Below are 16,446 nucleotides of genomic sequence, written 5' to 3' on the forward strand. Positions count from 1 at the left end.
TGTAAATTGATGGGTTACAGTTATGAAATCTGCTACAAACATGAGAAAGAAAATGTAGCTGCAGATGCTTTGTCCAGAATTCAGGGTATGACATTATTGCAAATGGGAATTAGCACCCTTAATCCTGTATTGTTGGAGAAATTAAAAGTGGCTTGGCAGGAAGACCAGCAAACCAAAGAACTGATCACTCAATTGGAGCAGGGTTGTACCATTCCAAATAAATCTTGGAATGGTGAGTTATTAAAAAGGAAATCCAAACTACTAATTCCAAAAGATCCAAATTTGAGGACTGAAATTCTGCAATTAGTACATGCATCTGCTGCAGGAGGGCATTCAGGTATTACTCCCACCTTGGCTAGACTTAAAGAAATGTTTTATTGGAAGGGATGCCATAAAGATGTGCAAAGGTTTATTAGGGAGCGTTCTACATGCCAAAGAACTAAATATGAAAGAGTACCTTACCCAGGCTTACTGCAACCATTGCCTACACCAACCTCTATTTTCACAGATATATCAATGGATTTTATCTCAGGATTACCCAAAATACAGGGTAAAGATACTATTTTGGTGGTTGTTGACAGGCTCACAAAGTTTGGTCACTTCTTAGTTCTAAGTCATCCATTCACAGCTTTGATTGTACCAAAGCTTTTCTTGGATAACATTTTCAAAATCCATGGCAATCCTGTCAGAATTGTATCAGATAGAGATCCTATATTTCTCAGCAAATTTTGGCAAGAATTCATGAAACTGCAAGGTATTCAGTTGTCTATGTCCAGTGCTTATCATCCACAATCTGATGGTCAAACTGAGGTTTTAAATAGATGCTTGGAAGCTTATTTGAGGAGCATGTGTTTAGATGCACCCTTAAATTGGGTGCAGTGGATACCTTTGGCTCAGTGGTGGTATAATACTTCTTGGCATTCAAGCATAAAAATGACACCTTTTGAAGCTCTTTTTGGAATCAAACCCAGTTTGCATATTCCTTTTATCCCTGGAGATACTGATATTGCAGCAGTGGAAGATTTCCTTAGAGAAAGGGAGGCAATGATACAAAAGCTTAAATCTAATTTGGGAATGGCAAGGAATAGGATGAAACAGTTTGCAGATGCAAATAGAAGTGATAGAGAGTTTGCAATAGGGGATTGGGTTTATGTGAAATTACATCCTTTTGCACAACAATCTTTGAAGGCACATCATATCAGGAAATTGAGTCCTAAGTATTTTGGACCATTTCTTATCATAAAAAGAATTGGTAAGGTTGCTTATCAATTGGACTTACCAGCTGAAACCCAGATCCATCATACATTTCATGTATCATTGTTAAAGAGGGCTGTAGGACCATTGCCAACTCCATCACCGTTGCCTCAAGGTCACAGATTCACATTACAACCCAGAGCCATTTTGGATAAAAAAAAAGTGGTCAAAAGAAATGGTAAAGTGGCTGTTCAAATTCTAGTTCACTGGGAAGGTTTGGATGTTTCAGATGCTTCTTGGGAATTCTTGGAAGACATGCAGTTGAGGTTTCCACAATTTCATTTTTGAGGGCAAAAATGCTTAAAGGGGGAGCTAATGTTACACATATTATCCAAATTAAGGAAGAAATGGAGAAACTCGGAAGTACAGGGACTGAAAGTGTCACAATTAGAAATAGTTTGAATGTTTGTTAGAAGTTAGTTACGAAGTTGTTGATTTGGGTTATATAAACGATATATCTCTCTAAATTCATTTTCAGTTTGGAATCAATACAATACATTTCTCCTATCTCTATATTTCTCTCTATCACAGTTGGATCCTTCTTGTACACGCTCTTGATCACGCCTACACCAACATTCTGACTCAAGTCCCTGATAGCAAACCAACCCAATGGAGGGTACTCAGAGAAAGTCTCAACCACCATCGGCTTTGTTGGAACCATCTTCACCATTACAGCCTCACCATTTGTCAAGAACTCAGGTTCCCGCTCCAGCTCCTCAAAATTCCTCCGGTCAATCTTTCTCAATAACTCAGCAAACTTAACAGTACTATCAGAAGTATGGCAATCAAGCATTGGCATGTACCCTTTTCTAATTTGACCCGGGTGGTTCATGATGATGACGTGAGAAGTAAAACTAGCAACACCCTATGCACTATGCAGAGTCATCCTTAGAGTTTGAAGCTACATACCCACGTTTAAGATCCTTCAATGCAACATTTTTAACACCGAAACCAACAGTCTCCTGGCACTGCCTCAAGCAGTGCTTTGTTGTGCATCTCAATAGATTCGACCTCAGTTGTCAATCCACTGAGGCCAAAAGTGACCACCATACCTGGCTTCATCACACCAGTTTCAACACGTCCCACAGGTATAGTTCCAATCCCACCAATGTGGTAGACATCACAAATCGGAAGGCGGCGAGGCTTGTCAAATAGTCTTTTTGGCTCACTGATCCGGTCAATGGCTTCAAGTAGAGTTGGACCCTCATACCACTCTAGATTAGGTGGGTTGTATCCACATTTTGTTAAGTAGAGCTCCAATTCTTGGACAATATCTTCAAACCTAGACTGCGAGTATGTGGATCTAGTAGCATCCATCTGCATAACAACAAATAACAAAGCTAGCTAGTTAACCATAAAAAATAAGCACAACTATCTTCTTTAATTGCATAAAAGGAAGGGGAAAAAAACAAGTACCTTGTTACAGTAGCAAATCATTTGCTTGACACCAAGTATAAATGCAAGCAACATGTGTTCACGAATTAGTCCGGTGGTCATTCCATATTCATAATTTTCAGAATCAATGATGAGAAGGGCGCAGTCAGCCTGGGAGGTTCCAGTGATCATGTTCTTGATATACTTATGATGCCCAGGAGTATCAAGGACAGAGCCGTAATATTCAGTGGTCTCGAATTTCGACATTGTATTGTCGATAGTATTACCCGTTTCACCCTCTGCCTTGAGCCTGTCCAACACCCAAGCATACTTGACTCGACCTTTTTGCATCTCAGGAGCCTCTTTCTCGAACCTTTCAATCACACTCTTGTCAATTCCACCTAGCTTGTAGATGAAGTGGCATGTGGTAGCTGACTTGCCAGAATCCACATCTCCAATAATCACAATGTTGATATGAGCCTTTTCTACTTCTTTTTCTTCACCCATGATAAAAACAAAAATAAGCAGGCTGACTGCCTGGCCTGCAATCAAAATTCAACTTTTAGACAAAATAAAGCCAGTCCACTGCATAACAAGTGAACAACGATAACCGAAAGGGAAATCCAATATAGACGACAATCACCTTTGTAAATTATTATTATTACACGAAATGGGTAAAAGAAGATTGAATAATCTTACTCATTAAAAAAAGGTAAAAACCCCTAAATTCACATTCACTGATTCACATTATCATTAGTATAGACTTAAATATGGTGGGGTCAAGTTGTTTTTAGATTTAAGCTAAGACCATTAATTTATAATTAACGTTCAAACCATAACTGAACAAAGAAAATATTTCAAACTTAAAACCATAACCAACGAAGCAAAGATGTCCGTTAATGAGAATTTACAAATGAAACCATTAGTTGGGTAATGTTAAAAGTGAAAATGTCATTGATCAATTTAGCACAATGGGTACCCAAATCATAATTCCACCAACAAATTTGCTTCATTGCCAAAAAACATCTCAACCGTAGCAGTTCCAATGGGCAAAACCAATGCTAGCTTTAACAACCAATAGATCAATGGACAAGATTTTTTGTGTGCTTCTACCATCACTTTATCAAGGTCAGTATTACCATTCAAGTTAGCAAAGCTTTGATCTTTTCACAACAATTCACATATGCATATTACATTAGTAATTACTAGAAAGGTACCGCACAAAGCGGTGATGTAATGGCGGTGGTGATAGGTGGTGGTGGCGCACAATGGCAATTGGTGGCGTTGACGGTGGCGGCAAACAGGATAGGTTATTGATGTAATGTAGTTTTAATGAATTGTTAAAACTTAAAATTCTAACAAAAATGGGTTTTGCTTTATAATATACTAGAACGATACCCGCGAGATGCGGCTGTGTAATGACGGTGGTGGTGGTGGTGATGGGTGGTTGTGGCGTGCGTCGGTAGCAGCGATAGTGACAATGTAATGGCGGCAGAGACGATGGGGTGACAGGTGGTGGTAGCTCGCGGCTGTGGCGATTGGTGGTGGTGGCGGCGTCGGTGGTTATAGATGCGCTAACTACTAATAACAAACTTAATAGCAAATTATCAATCAAACTTTCATCATCCAACAATTCAAATAACTATGCCCTAACAAATAATAGTAACTAGTTAAATAGCTTTAACAAAGAAAAAGAGTTAGGGTTTAGAAAATTGACCTTTGAATTCAAATATTTACTGTTGTAGAGTGAAAAGGGTTGTAGAGTGAAAAGGGTATGTGATAATCCAAACACGTAAAAGATTTAGAGAAAGGTTTAAATATGGGAATTTCACTATGGGCAATGAGAAGAGCGCAGTCAGTCTAGGAGGTTCCAGTGATCATGTTCTTGGTAAAAGTTGTTGATGGAGACATGCTGTGCCTTTTAAATCTTGTTTGGGTTCTTTTGTCTGTGATTCCGGAGCATTCAGTGATAGCTTTCTAGTAGAAAGTTTCTACTGAGCCCACGAATCTTCTGTCTGCAGGGTGACAAGAAACATTAGCGAAAATGCAAAGCTATGTACATTTCATAAATATATTGTCCACTTTATTAGAGATAATCATTCAATATCATAAATATACAATTAACACCTATATATGACATTGAATGCTTATCTCTAATACACCTGCTGCCATGATGCTTTCCTTTCACTTGTCTAAGGTGATCAAAAAAAAAAAAACAGATCCAATATGAAATATATAAATGCCATGCTTGAATCAGTGACAACTTGACACCTACCATGATGTGGGATTGCATTAATTAGACCAGGCATCATTCTTTCAGGCATAAATCAATTGTGTGTTTGAACCTACAGCATACTCGTGCATATCATTTGTCACTCATACTGCTGTTTGATCTTCTATGTACATGAAGTGAACTTATCTTCTATGTACATGAAGTGAACTTATAAAAAGAAACACACAATACAAACAAGTAAACAGATTTGGGCTTGCAGGAAGCATACAGATGCAAGTCTAGTAACACTTTCCCAGAAACCACTTAACAAGAACATGAATTTGAGTGGGGATGCTCAAATTGTAAACACAAGTGCCTTCAATTTCCAATGATCATGATGTAAGGTCAGATAGAGACATTATGAAACAAGAGTGAGTGATTCTGAAGGAGTGTGACGTGAAGTAAACACCTCTGTTTGGCAACATTCTCCCTAACTCATTATGAACCCATGAGGAAGCTAACAAATAAGGTTCACTAAACGCAATCAATAGTATAGCCCTAAAACAGTAAAAAAGGGTAATGGGGGGAACCCTAGCCCCGGTACCACAATTGGATACCCATTGACCCACCCCGTATGAGTCATATGATGTCGGTAAAATACCTCCATCCTAATCCCCACATGATCTGGGCACCCAGAAGGATCGAACCCACATATTTAAACTTCACATATGGGTCTAGGCTTCATTGGTAATGGGTACCTTAAAGGAATTATTTTTTGTGCCTAGCAGGGATCGAACCTGAGACCTTAAGGTCACAAAGTGTTTGCCTTACCACTAGGCTAATTCCTTGTTGGTACAGCCCTAAAACAGTAACAAAATCAGCATACAAGCACACATAAAAACACAGATCTTTTTGCGTGGAAAACCTCTTAAAGCGACAATAAAAAGACATGGACCCTTTGGTCCCTAAAATTCACTACCACCAATAATAGAGCGATACAAACTGACAACGCACGAAATTGTACTAGTTTTATAGTTAAATATAACTCATGAAAATTGTACTAGTTTCATAGTTAAATAAACTAATTTTTAATCAGTCATAAGCCCCGATTTGTTCAATTTTAAACTAATAAGCAAGTAATATGCAACATACATATTAAGCATCTTGATTCACGAGACGTTCACAATTTAAACAAAGTTGCAACAAGGACGACGCTTGTTAGACCATTTATTGACAACCCCACGAACCAACGTTCATCTTTTCCATCACTCCTTCCAACGCTTTGTAAGTGAAACCAGACAAACCAGACATGTCGAACAACTTGTGAATGTCATCAGGTTTGCTATTCAACCTGTAAACAATAACATCAAGCACCACGTTCAAGAGGCTTTTGATCCTCAATCTGCAAGCAGCCTGAAGAGAAAAACAGGAAATTTCTTAAAAAGCAAATTTTTTTATTTTTTATAAATAAAAAATTTCACATTAATCACAGAAAGTCATTATATTACAATGGTTGGGCAACAAGTTGCTCCGCTACCCCTTTTGACTAGCAAACCCAATCTGCTAAATACAACGTTTTGGGCGAGGAAAAAAGAAAAAAAGAACCTGATAAAGCTGAAAAAGAATGGACAGAGTTTGTTTTGAGGCAAATTCCCAATCGAAATCCTGCAGTGCGGCGGGACGAGCATCATCGTTGTCATCGTAATCTTTGTCGGCAGTCTCCCAACGTTTAACACAGAATTCATTAACCAATTCAACAATATCTTTAGTGAGCTCGATGGGTATCCGACCTTTAAATCCCCTTTCTACAAACTCCAGGATATCAGCAGATTCAAAGCAGCATCTGAGATCTACTTGTGCGACCTTACCTCCCTTACATCGATATTTAAACTTGGCCACCTCCCGATCTCTATTATCCACTAATTTTATCATCGTCATCTTCGTAAGTCCGACCGGACCAGAACTTTACACGGTCATCTCAACTTTGTGCTTCTTTTCTAATTTTTCTTTATTTGCTTGTGTTCATATATGTTTATCCCTAATGTTACATTAGGCAGCAGTTCTCTACTTTATTGAACAAATTGTAATGAGCTAAATGAATCTCATGTCTCATATGTTAATGCTATGTTATTGAGTTTTTTTTTAAAGAAAGAGGAAATAAGAGAGGAGAGGAGAATGGTAGAGAAGGAGTGAATTTTCCTTCCTTCCAAATCATTCTAAGAGTGGAAGGAAAAAATTATAACCAAAATGTATTGATTTCTCCTTCCAACTCCTTTCTTTTCTTTTCTCTTTTTTTCTTTAAAATTTTCCTTCCTTCTAAATCATCCCAAAAGTGGAAGGAAAAAATTATAACCAAAATGTATTGATTTCTCCTTCCAACTTCTTTCTTTTCTTTTCTCTTTTTCTCTTTAAAATTTTCCTTCCTTCCAAATCATCCCAAAAGTGGAAGGAAAAAATTATAACCAAAATGTATTGATTTCTCCTTCCAACTCCTTTCTTTTCTTTTCTCTTTTTCTCTTTAGTAAAACTCAAGAACACAAATATTTTAAAAATCCTTCATTTTTTCTTCCTTTCTCTTCAAAAAAAAACTCAAGAACACAACATAAGTGTTGGGTTAGTATTGAGCCGATTTTCTTACATTCTTATTTCAATTTTACAAGTTAATTATATACTCATCTCTAAATACTTATAATTTTTATACTTTTGGATTAGAATCCTTAAGAATTAAAAAATTTTGATATTTAAATCTTATCACTGGATTTAATCTAACAACTAAAGTTATCAAACTTTACTTGTAATGTTGAGATCTCTATCTTATACTTTTATAGTTTTAATTGTGTACAAACATTACATTATGATATTTGTTATGTCATTTCATGTAATATTTTTCTTTTTTAAGTATTTCCATTATGTTGTTTGCAATAACTATATAAGTCTTATGACTTATGAATAACAAGTTCTTCATTAGCAATGTTGACATATAATAATCATTTCCAACTTCAATTAACGTGAAAGTTATTGGTCAAAGAATATAAGTTTTAATACTTAACAGATAAAAGATACATTTTTTTTAATAAAATTTAAATGTATCAAATTGTTTTAAGTAGACTTTTATATAGATTGTGATATTAACTTTTCACAAATATATTAGGTCAAAACAGTTTTAAGTAGACGAGCAATAGTACTCGCGCATTGCGGCGGTGAGATGATGGAGGTGATACATCATAGGAGGTGATAAGTCGTAGAGTGTGATATCCAAATGTTTAGCCGTACGGGCTCCGTACTCGGATTAAAAATTCGTCAAAGTATATCGAATAACATCTCTAATGAAAGAGCATGAAATTTTAAGAACACCCATACAATTTTTATAATTAATAGTTGAGATTTAAAGAGAGAGAAAAAATGAGTTGTTATGATTTAAGGGTATTATAGGTATACTAGCTTAAGCACCCGGGTGATACCCGGATAGTATTAACTTATTATAGTTATAAAAATTGTGATGTAAATATTAAATATGAAAATTTGACAACATAATTAACAGTGTTATACACATACATTCATAATACAGATCACCCAAGTTTATTTCAATACATAAAACATAAATAAAAAAGTTCAAAATAGAAAACGATACTGATAATAAATTCAAAATGTGAGTAAATGACAGAAAAAGTTAACAATTTTTGACAGGTTATTCATTGTTTTGTTTTGTTTGTGCTGTAACAAATGGAATTTTTACTTTTGAATAAATTATTTAACCTATGCATATTGTATTTATTTATTTCTCCTTCTTTTTCATATATATATATATATATATATATATATATATATTTAATTCATTGGTTATGTTTTTCTGATGCAAGTTACTCCGTATTAGCTATTATGAATGATAAATAAATACGCAAATCATTTTATTAAAAATTTATTAATTACAATAATTTACATAATTTTATCTGTCTTGCTAATGACATTCATATGCGTTGTCATTGACAGACATATAATAATTGGACTTTTATCATAAAATTCAAAGAAGGATTTTTAATATGAAATGTAAAATTTTTTTAAGACATACTAATTTTATTTGGAACATGCTAAATACATTCTAAGACTATAATTCACAAGCATAAAAAACTATACAGTTAATACCAAACTCACACCCCTAAATTTTATGTTAAGTGATTATTTTATGCACGTAAAGTATATACTATATGACTATATCTAAAATAACTCATATTTTTTATTAATAAGTTTAATATGTTTTAAACATGATATTAAATTACAGTTTTTTTAAATTAAATAATTAATTTGTTTAGTTCTATGAATGAATAAGTCTAGAATATGATATATATATAATAATAAATTAAAAATGATATAATTTGCTTTAGTAAAAAAAGGCACTATAATTCGGCAGAATATAACAAACTAGTGTTTAGTAGTTACATAGTTTTTGTTATATCCAAATATAAAATTTATGATATCATAACTAATAATTATTAAAATAAATAAGAGGATGAAAGGGTTTTAGATGAGCTTTTTTAAACTAAAATTAAGATTGGACTTCAGTTTTATATATATAGAAGAAATAGATAGAGATATTTAAATTAGTGAATAAAGAATGAAGGTAATTTAGTTAGTTCAAATCATCTTTTGAGATTTCAAAAAAGAGCAAAATGTTTTATAAGATAGTATATATATAGACTAGGCACGTGTTTGAATTTTTGGTTAAAAGATTCAATTAACCTCAAAAGTATAAACGTGTGTGGAGATCTTAAAATACATATTGTTAAAGAGTTCGATATCAAAATTTACATATTACTACATAAAATAAAATAAATGTAATGTGTTTCGGGTCAAAGCCCACGTATCTCGTTAACTATTAAAAATAAAAAGAGTTAATTGTAAAATTGGTCCCTATGATTTATACATTTTAGCAATGAGGGTCTCTATTTTAAGAAATTTTTGCAAGACTAGTCTTTTTTTTTAACAGAACCGTTAGCGGGTGTCGTATGAAAATGGACCTCCATTGCTAGTGTATATATCAACTAGTTTTCAAAAGAAAAATTAAAATCTTATATTGTAATCTTATATTTATTTAAAAAAGTTCTCAATGTGTTAATTGCAAGATTGGTTCTTGTGGTTTTTCCATTTTAGCAATGGGGGTCTCTTTTTCGAGTTCACTAGCAATCGGGGTCCTTTATGTGTCGTATGAAAAGACAATATTACCCCTGCACATGATGACAACGTGAAGACTTGAAGGCATCAATCTTGGAATTCTAAGAAAAAATTTTCAAAATAGAAACCCCTATTACAACGATATTTCGAAAAGAACCCCGTTACTAAAGTATGTAAATCACAAAATCAATCATGCAAAGTTGCAATTAACTCAAGTAAAAATTTCCAATAACTAAAGTCCCTACCCACCCGACCCATTTTTTGACGAGGGAGGGTGTGACTGTGGGAGGAGGGAAACCAAACCTAGACATTTTCTTTACAATTGATTAACCCATTTTTTGATAAGTACCTGAAATCCTCCCCCGCCAAGTGGTCAGTCAGGTATGTCGCTCCTTATTTCTTGCAATTTTGCATAAGTAACAATAATTTCTCTGAATTAAATTCTTTCTGATAGTGCATTCAAATACCCCCTCCCAATTGTTGTTGGTCAATTGATTAATTACTTTTTCTACAAGTTAAAAAATTTGATGATTGTTGCAGAAACTAATACTCGTAATAAATAAGTAGTAATAATAATAATAATGATGTCGGATGGAGATTACATGGAACGAAACGCAGCAGCGGCTAGGTTTTTATCTCTACCTAAAGACGATCAGTGAGCCCCCTCCCTTCATACTTCCATTTACCTAATATCATTATCATTATTACTATGTTTTATATCTATATATACACGCACACGCGAATTAATTAAATATAAACCATGCTTGCCTGCCTAATTGTTGTTGTTATGAATTGATTGTAGATATAAATGGGTACAGGGAGTGATCTATCTAGGTCATCTGTGAGTATTCATTCCTTCATTTTTTTATATCTATATACTTATTCTAATTAAGTTTGTTAAGTTTTTTAAGCATAAATTCTCATTGTTTTTGTTTTGATGAGTTCATTGTAGGTCTGAGGAAAGGAAACGATACCAAAGATATTTACTAAATAAAAAAATAAAAAACTACGAGCAGATTTCATATCTAAACGAGCAAGAATTGTGAGTAGAGTTATTATTCTGTCGATTTTTTCTAACTACTAGTAGTTGTAGATTGATTATTTCAGAGTATTAGTTAACGAGAGTTGATTGATGGTTGAAGGATAAATGTGGGGGGTTTGGGCAGAGAAGAGGCCGAGAGTCTTTACAATCGATCTCAGAAGAAGCCCTACAAGTGTCCATCCCTTCTAGGACGTTTAGAACAAAAAAAGTTTAAAGAAATGATGATGGGACTCACGGTAGAAGACGACGAAGAATTAATATACCCACAATCTGATGATGATGGGGCTTCTTCAGAAGCAAACTCCAATCAGACTGATGAAGGAGCTTGTTCAATTAGAAAAATCAATTGTTATGATGACCAAGGAAAAAAAGAATTGGTGGAGATGGTTAAAAGTTATCAGATGAAGTTAGAGGAGTTGAATCAGATAGCAAATAAAAGGAAAAGTAACTTGAGGAATTGATTGATTGATTGTACAAGAATGATGATCCCATTTTATCCACCAAAGCAAATTAGGCACTAATTAAAGACGTTTTTCAATCTGATAAAGAAGAAAAAGAAGATAGTTAACAACTGGTAGTTTTATGTCTTCTTATGTCAACTTTGTTTCTTTTATCATCCCTTTTTCCATCTATATATATTTTTGTTGGGGGAGAATTGAATTGTCTTTATACGCTTTTGTGTGTGTTCTTAAGATTTTTTGGGGGAAATTGTCGTCTTCATATGCTTGTGTGCTGGTAAGATTTTTAATTTGTTTCATGGGATGTGTTTGGCTACGGGAAATGAAACCAGAATCATGGAAATGGTTTCATTTCCTTTGCTTTGTAGGTTGAGATTTAATAGATACAGGAAATCATCTGCATTTCCATCCCTTTTGAAGGGAAAACAAATTCCTTTCATTAAATATCTCCATGTGGTTTGTAGATATATACTGGCAACTTATAAAAAATGAGGGTATATAATGTTCTAGTCATATTGCTTCCATCTTCATAAACTTAAAATTCACCAAACTCTCTCTCTAGCCACAATAGCACCTTGAGTCTTGAGATTAACTACAAATCTCACCATCTCCCACGTTGGCTGCTCAATCTTCAATTCGTCATGGATGTTGCTTTTTGATATCAGTTTTGTGTTCATCTTATGCTGAAAATACTCAAACATTTTCTTCTACTCCATCCCTTGGTTACATTTTTCACTAATTGTTTATGTGATTATTGGCTTTAAATCCTAGACCATTTGAAGTGGGAAGTGATATTCGTACAATTTCTTTTAATGAATGTACCATTATTGTGCATTATTGGCTTGTACAGTCAGCTATACAATATGTACATTGTGGTACATTAATCAAAGATAGTGGTACGAATATCACTTCCCATTTGAAGTTGCCTTCATGTTCCCCTGGTTTGCTTTTTAACATCGGTTGGTTTGGGGCACTTTTGACATGTTTTTTAACCTGTGTGAACCTTATCATTGTTTTCCTTATTCTGGGCCAAAGTTAAAAAACCTGAAGAGGGTTCAATACCAGTCAAACCTATTTTCATGCCGCCTTTCGGGAACTTTTTTGGTTGATTTTCTTTTGAACATTTTGCATCAATATGTGCCTTCGTGTCGGATATAAGAAGTGCATTCTCCTTTTGAGGGTCAGAGGAACTGTGTCATTAGTTCTTTTGGTTGAATCTAAGATAAGATGTTGCATATTCTTGCCAAAAAGACATAGTTTCTTCTAGCTAAGCTTTCTAATCCAGATCAAGTCGTTGATGGAGAAATGCTGTGCCTTTTAAATCTTATTTGGGTTCTCGAATGTGTAAATGATTACTTATGGTGTGCAAGGGTGCCTCATTCCTCCCCCTTTCACTCTCTTTTGTGTTTGATCCCAAAGCATTCAGTGACAGCTTTCTACTGATCCCCTGTAATCTTCTGTCTGCAGGTTGACAAGAAACATCTATGATAAGCATTCAATATCATAAGTATTGAATGTTTAATTCTAATACACTTGCTGCTATGATGCTTTCCTTATCTAACGGTGATGACAAAAAATCCATCCAATATGGAATATAAATACCATGCTTGAATCAGTGCTAACTTGACGCCTACCAGGATCCGGGATAGCATTAATTAGATCAGCCATCATTCATCCAGAAATCATTCAACTTTGTCTTTGAACTTACAGCACACTCATTCACATCACTTCCACCCATTATGCTGCTTGATTTTCTGTCTGCAGGAAGTGAAGTTACTAAAAAAACACAATAATGCAAACAAGTAAACTGTCAAGATTTCCTTTTCAGGTTACGCAAGGAGGGCGAGTCATTTGACTTGGATGCACTGGGCCTAACTGGGTATCCTGTGGCCGTTTCTGAGACCTAGCGTAAGGATTTCATTACGTTACGACAAAGCATTGTTCATATAATCATTACTCCATATACTTTTCTGAAGCTTGCGTTATTTTGTCTAAACAAGGTGACAAGTTATCCGTTTGAACTTATATAGTAACAGATATGTACCACTACCAATCCACAAAATATTAATGACCAACATGCTTGCAGGAAGCATACTAGCTGATGCGAGTCTAAGCCTTCCCCGAAAGCAAATCCAGTAATTTGAAGAAAAATGACTTTGAGAGGGGATGCTGGAGAAGTGTGCTGGCAAATAAGACTTCAACAGTAAACGCCATCCTTTAACAACATTTTCCGTAACCCATTATGAACCCATGAGGGAGCTAACAAATAAGGTTTACCAAACGCAATAAGTACGCCCCTGAAACAGTAACAAAATCAGCATACAGACATAGATCTTTTTGTAAAATGACCAACATATTTATAAACCAAGAAATAGTCCCAGAAGGAACTCTAAACCTTGAACGCAAAATGTCATATTAAAAAAAGAAGCAAGCTAAACCTGACATCACATGAATATTGTAGTAGTTTCATAGTTAAATCTATCACATTGAGTCATAAACACATAGTTAAACATAAGACAATTATCCAAATACAACTTAAAAACTACACAGCCAGTGATATGCCCATTTGTTCATCTTTAGATTAACAATGAAGTAATATGCAACATACGTATTAAGCACATGGAACCACGAGACGTCCACAATTTAAACTACTGTCATAAAGACGCTTATCGGGTGATTTGCTTATAACCCCAAGCACTACAAAGTTTCAGCCTCTCCTTTCTTTCTTCGAACGCTTTACGAGGGAAACCCCACATGTCGAAGAGCATCATGACCTAACCTGTCAACAATAGCATCATGCACCACATTCAAGAGGCTTTCGACCCTCAGTTTGCAAGCAGCCTGAAACGAAAACAGACGACCAACATATTTATAAAACAGATGATACCTCTGTGGATAGACACAAAACAATGACAATGATATTTAAGAAAACAACAATATATAATACAATAAACCTTCAAGGTATTATTCTAATTTACAAAAAACAAATATATTAGTAACAAATCAACCACACAACAATTCCCCAAATTTGAACCTGATGGGATTTGAACTTATGAGAAATTAACATTTGTTTGTCAACACATCCCTAACCTATATGAACATATGAGGAAGTTAAACAAATATCAATTATATTAAAAATTACAATTAACTTATGAGACAACAAAAGGTCAAACTTGATGACCATATCTTTGTATTATTATATATATAGAAAAAAATAACACGTGTAGTAGCAGTAGAACGTGCGCAAGCTGAACAAGAATGGACATGGGCTGTGTTTTGAGACAAATTCCCAATCGGAATCCTGCAGCGACGTTACCGCCCAGACATCTGATATCCACTCGTGCGACCTTACCGCCCAGACATCGATATTCAACCTTCACGTCGCGACCGCTCTTATCCAAAACCTTTATCATCCTCCACCCTGGTCTGGTCTGGTCTGGTCGGTCGGATTATTTTTATATATTTGTGGGAATAATAATAACTTTCTACTACGAGTATTACCAAAGGTAATTCACAGATTCATAGTGTGGATCTAAATAAAGCTACTCGTATATAAGAAAGTACTTGTAATATATAAATTTGTTTTTATTTATTTAATTTAATTTTCTTTTTATTTATTGAAAAATACTAAACAAAGCCCTACTTAACATACTTACAAAGATTGTACGTATTCATATCAAAAATCCACCCCTGATTTTTATGGCTTTGTTTATCAAAACCCTTATTTATTTTGCCTAACTGGATTTTATTCCAAAGATGTGATCTTAGGAAACAAAACTTAACTTTAAATTTATTTTATTTTGGAAGAAAAACAACTATTACTATTACTAACATATCTAAATATATATATATCTATACTATATTATAAAGCAAGTAGGGTTTCAAATTTCAACTTTCAATTTTAACAATGTACACATGATAATACATAATGTATCATCCATCATTACCTACAACTTTCTCTCTCCTCCATAAATCATTAACTTTATTCATCTAATTCTTTCAAAGTCTTTTATATCAAAAACCGGACCTCGATAAATTATAAAAATTATATGGGTGTTCTTAAAATTTCATGCTCTTTCATTAGAGATGTCATTTGATATACTTTCGACAAATTTTTAAATCCGAGGGCGGAGCCCGTACGGCTAAGACATGTGGTTGTGACACTCTATGACATATCACCTCCCATGACCTATCATACTCTATGACCTATCACCCTCGCCATCTCACCGCCAAAACGCGCGGGTACTTGCCCTCGTATATATAAAAAAGCTTTATATTTAAAATGGAGAATCTTAGACCCAAATTTAAATTTTAATCAGAGCTATTACATAACATGATGATGTCATATTCTTTATATATATATATATATATATACTAGGTCTTTTACCCCGCGCGATGTGCGTATTATTATAAGTCATTGTTCAATTAGTGTTGATTTAATGTTTTGATGTAACAGTATCAAATTCACATAACTTGCATATTGATGGGTAACCATTTAAAAAAGATTAATAAAATAGATTTAAAAAAAATTTATGTATCAATTTGCATATAAGGATAATGTCGATCATAAACTTTGATTTGGAATGATAAGGATATATAAAACTAAACAATATATTATACCAAAGTTAATGTTTTTTTTAGGAAAAAAAAAATCAATTTTATTATAAAAATTTAATGTCCCGTACATAATAAAATATTTATTAAAGTTTTATGTTTAAATTTTTTAAAACTTTTTTTGGGTATATAAATTGTCAAATAAATATAGAGATGCCACATAGGATAAATCCTATGTGGCAATGTTTTAACATAGGTTTAAGATTGAGGAGGGCTTTAGAATCGTTCGGATTCCTACTGTTTTAATAATTATATAGATATATATATATATATAACTTTTTTAAGTATAATTTAATTTAATAATTTAAATATGGTTATTAATT

General features: G+C 34.0%; 1 protein-coding gene and 1 pseudogene across 1 annotated transcript; one reads left to right on the plus strand and one right to left on the minus strand.

The window, feature by feature from the left end:
- Positions 1 to 1,663: 1,663 nt before the first annotated feature.
- Positions 1,664 to 3,135, minus strand: LOC122597545 (annotated as a pseudogene).
- Positions 3,136 to 10,271: 7,136 nt separating this feature from the next.
- Positions 10,272 to 11,706, plus strand: LOC122598183. The gene is made up of 5 exons (XM_043770783.1): positions 10,272 to 10,390; positions 10,550 to 10,664; positions 10,812 to 10,850; positions 10,962 to 11,051; positions 11,152 to 11,706. Exons 2-5 carry the CDS (start codon positions 10,591 to 10,593, stop codon positions 11,510 to 11,512), a joined length of 564 nt encoding a protein of 187 aa, XP_043626718.1. The 5' UTR covers positions 10,272 to 10,390; positions 10,550 to 10,590; the 3' UTR covers positions 11,513 to 11,706.
- The last annotated feature ends 4,740 nt before the right edge of the window (positions 11,707 to 16,446 follow it).

Source organism: Erigeron canadensis, chromosome 4 (genome assembly GCF_010389155.1).
Source record: "Erigeron canadensis isolate Cc75 chromosome 4, C_canadensis_v1, whole genome shotgun sequence".
In the NCBI taxonomy this organism is placed as follows: domain Eukaryota; kingdom Viridiplantae; phylum Streptophyta; class Magnoliopsida; order Asterales; family Asteraceae; genus Erigeron; species Erigeron canadensis.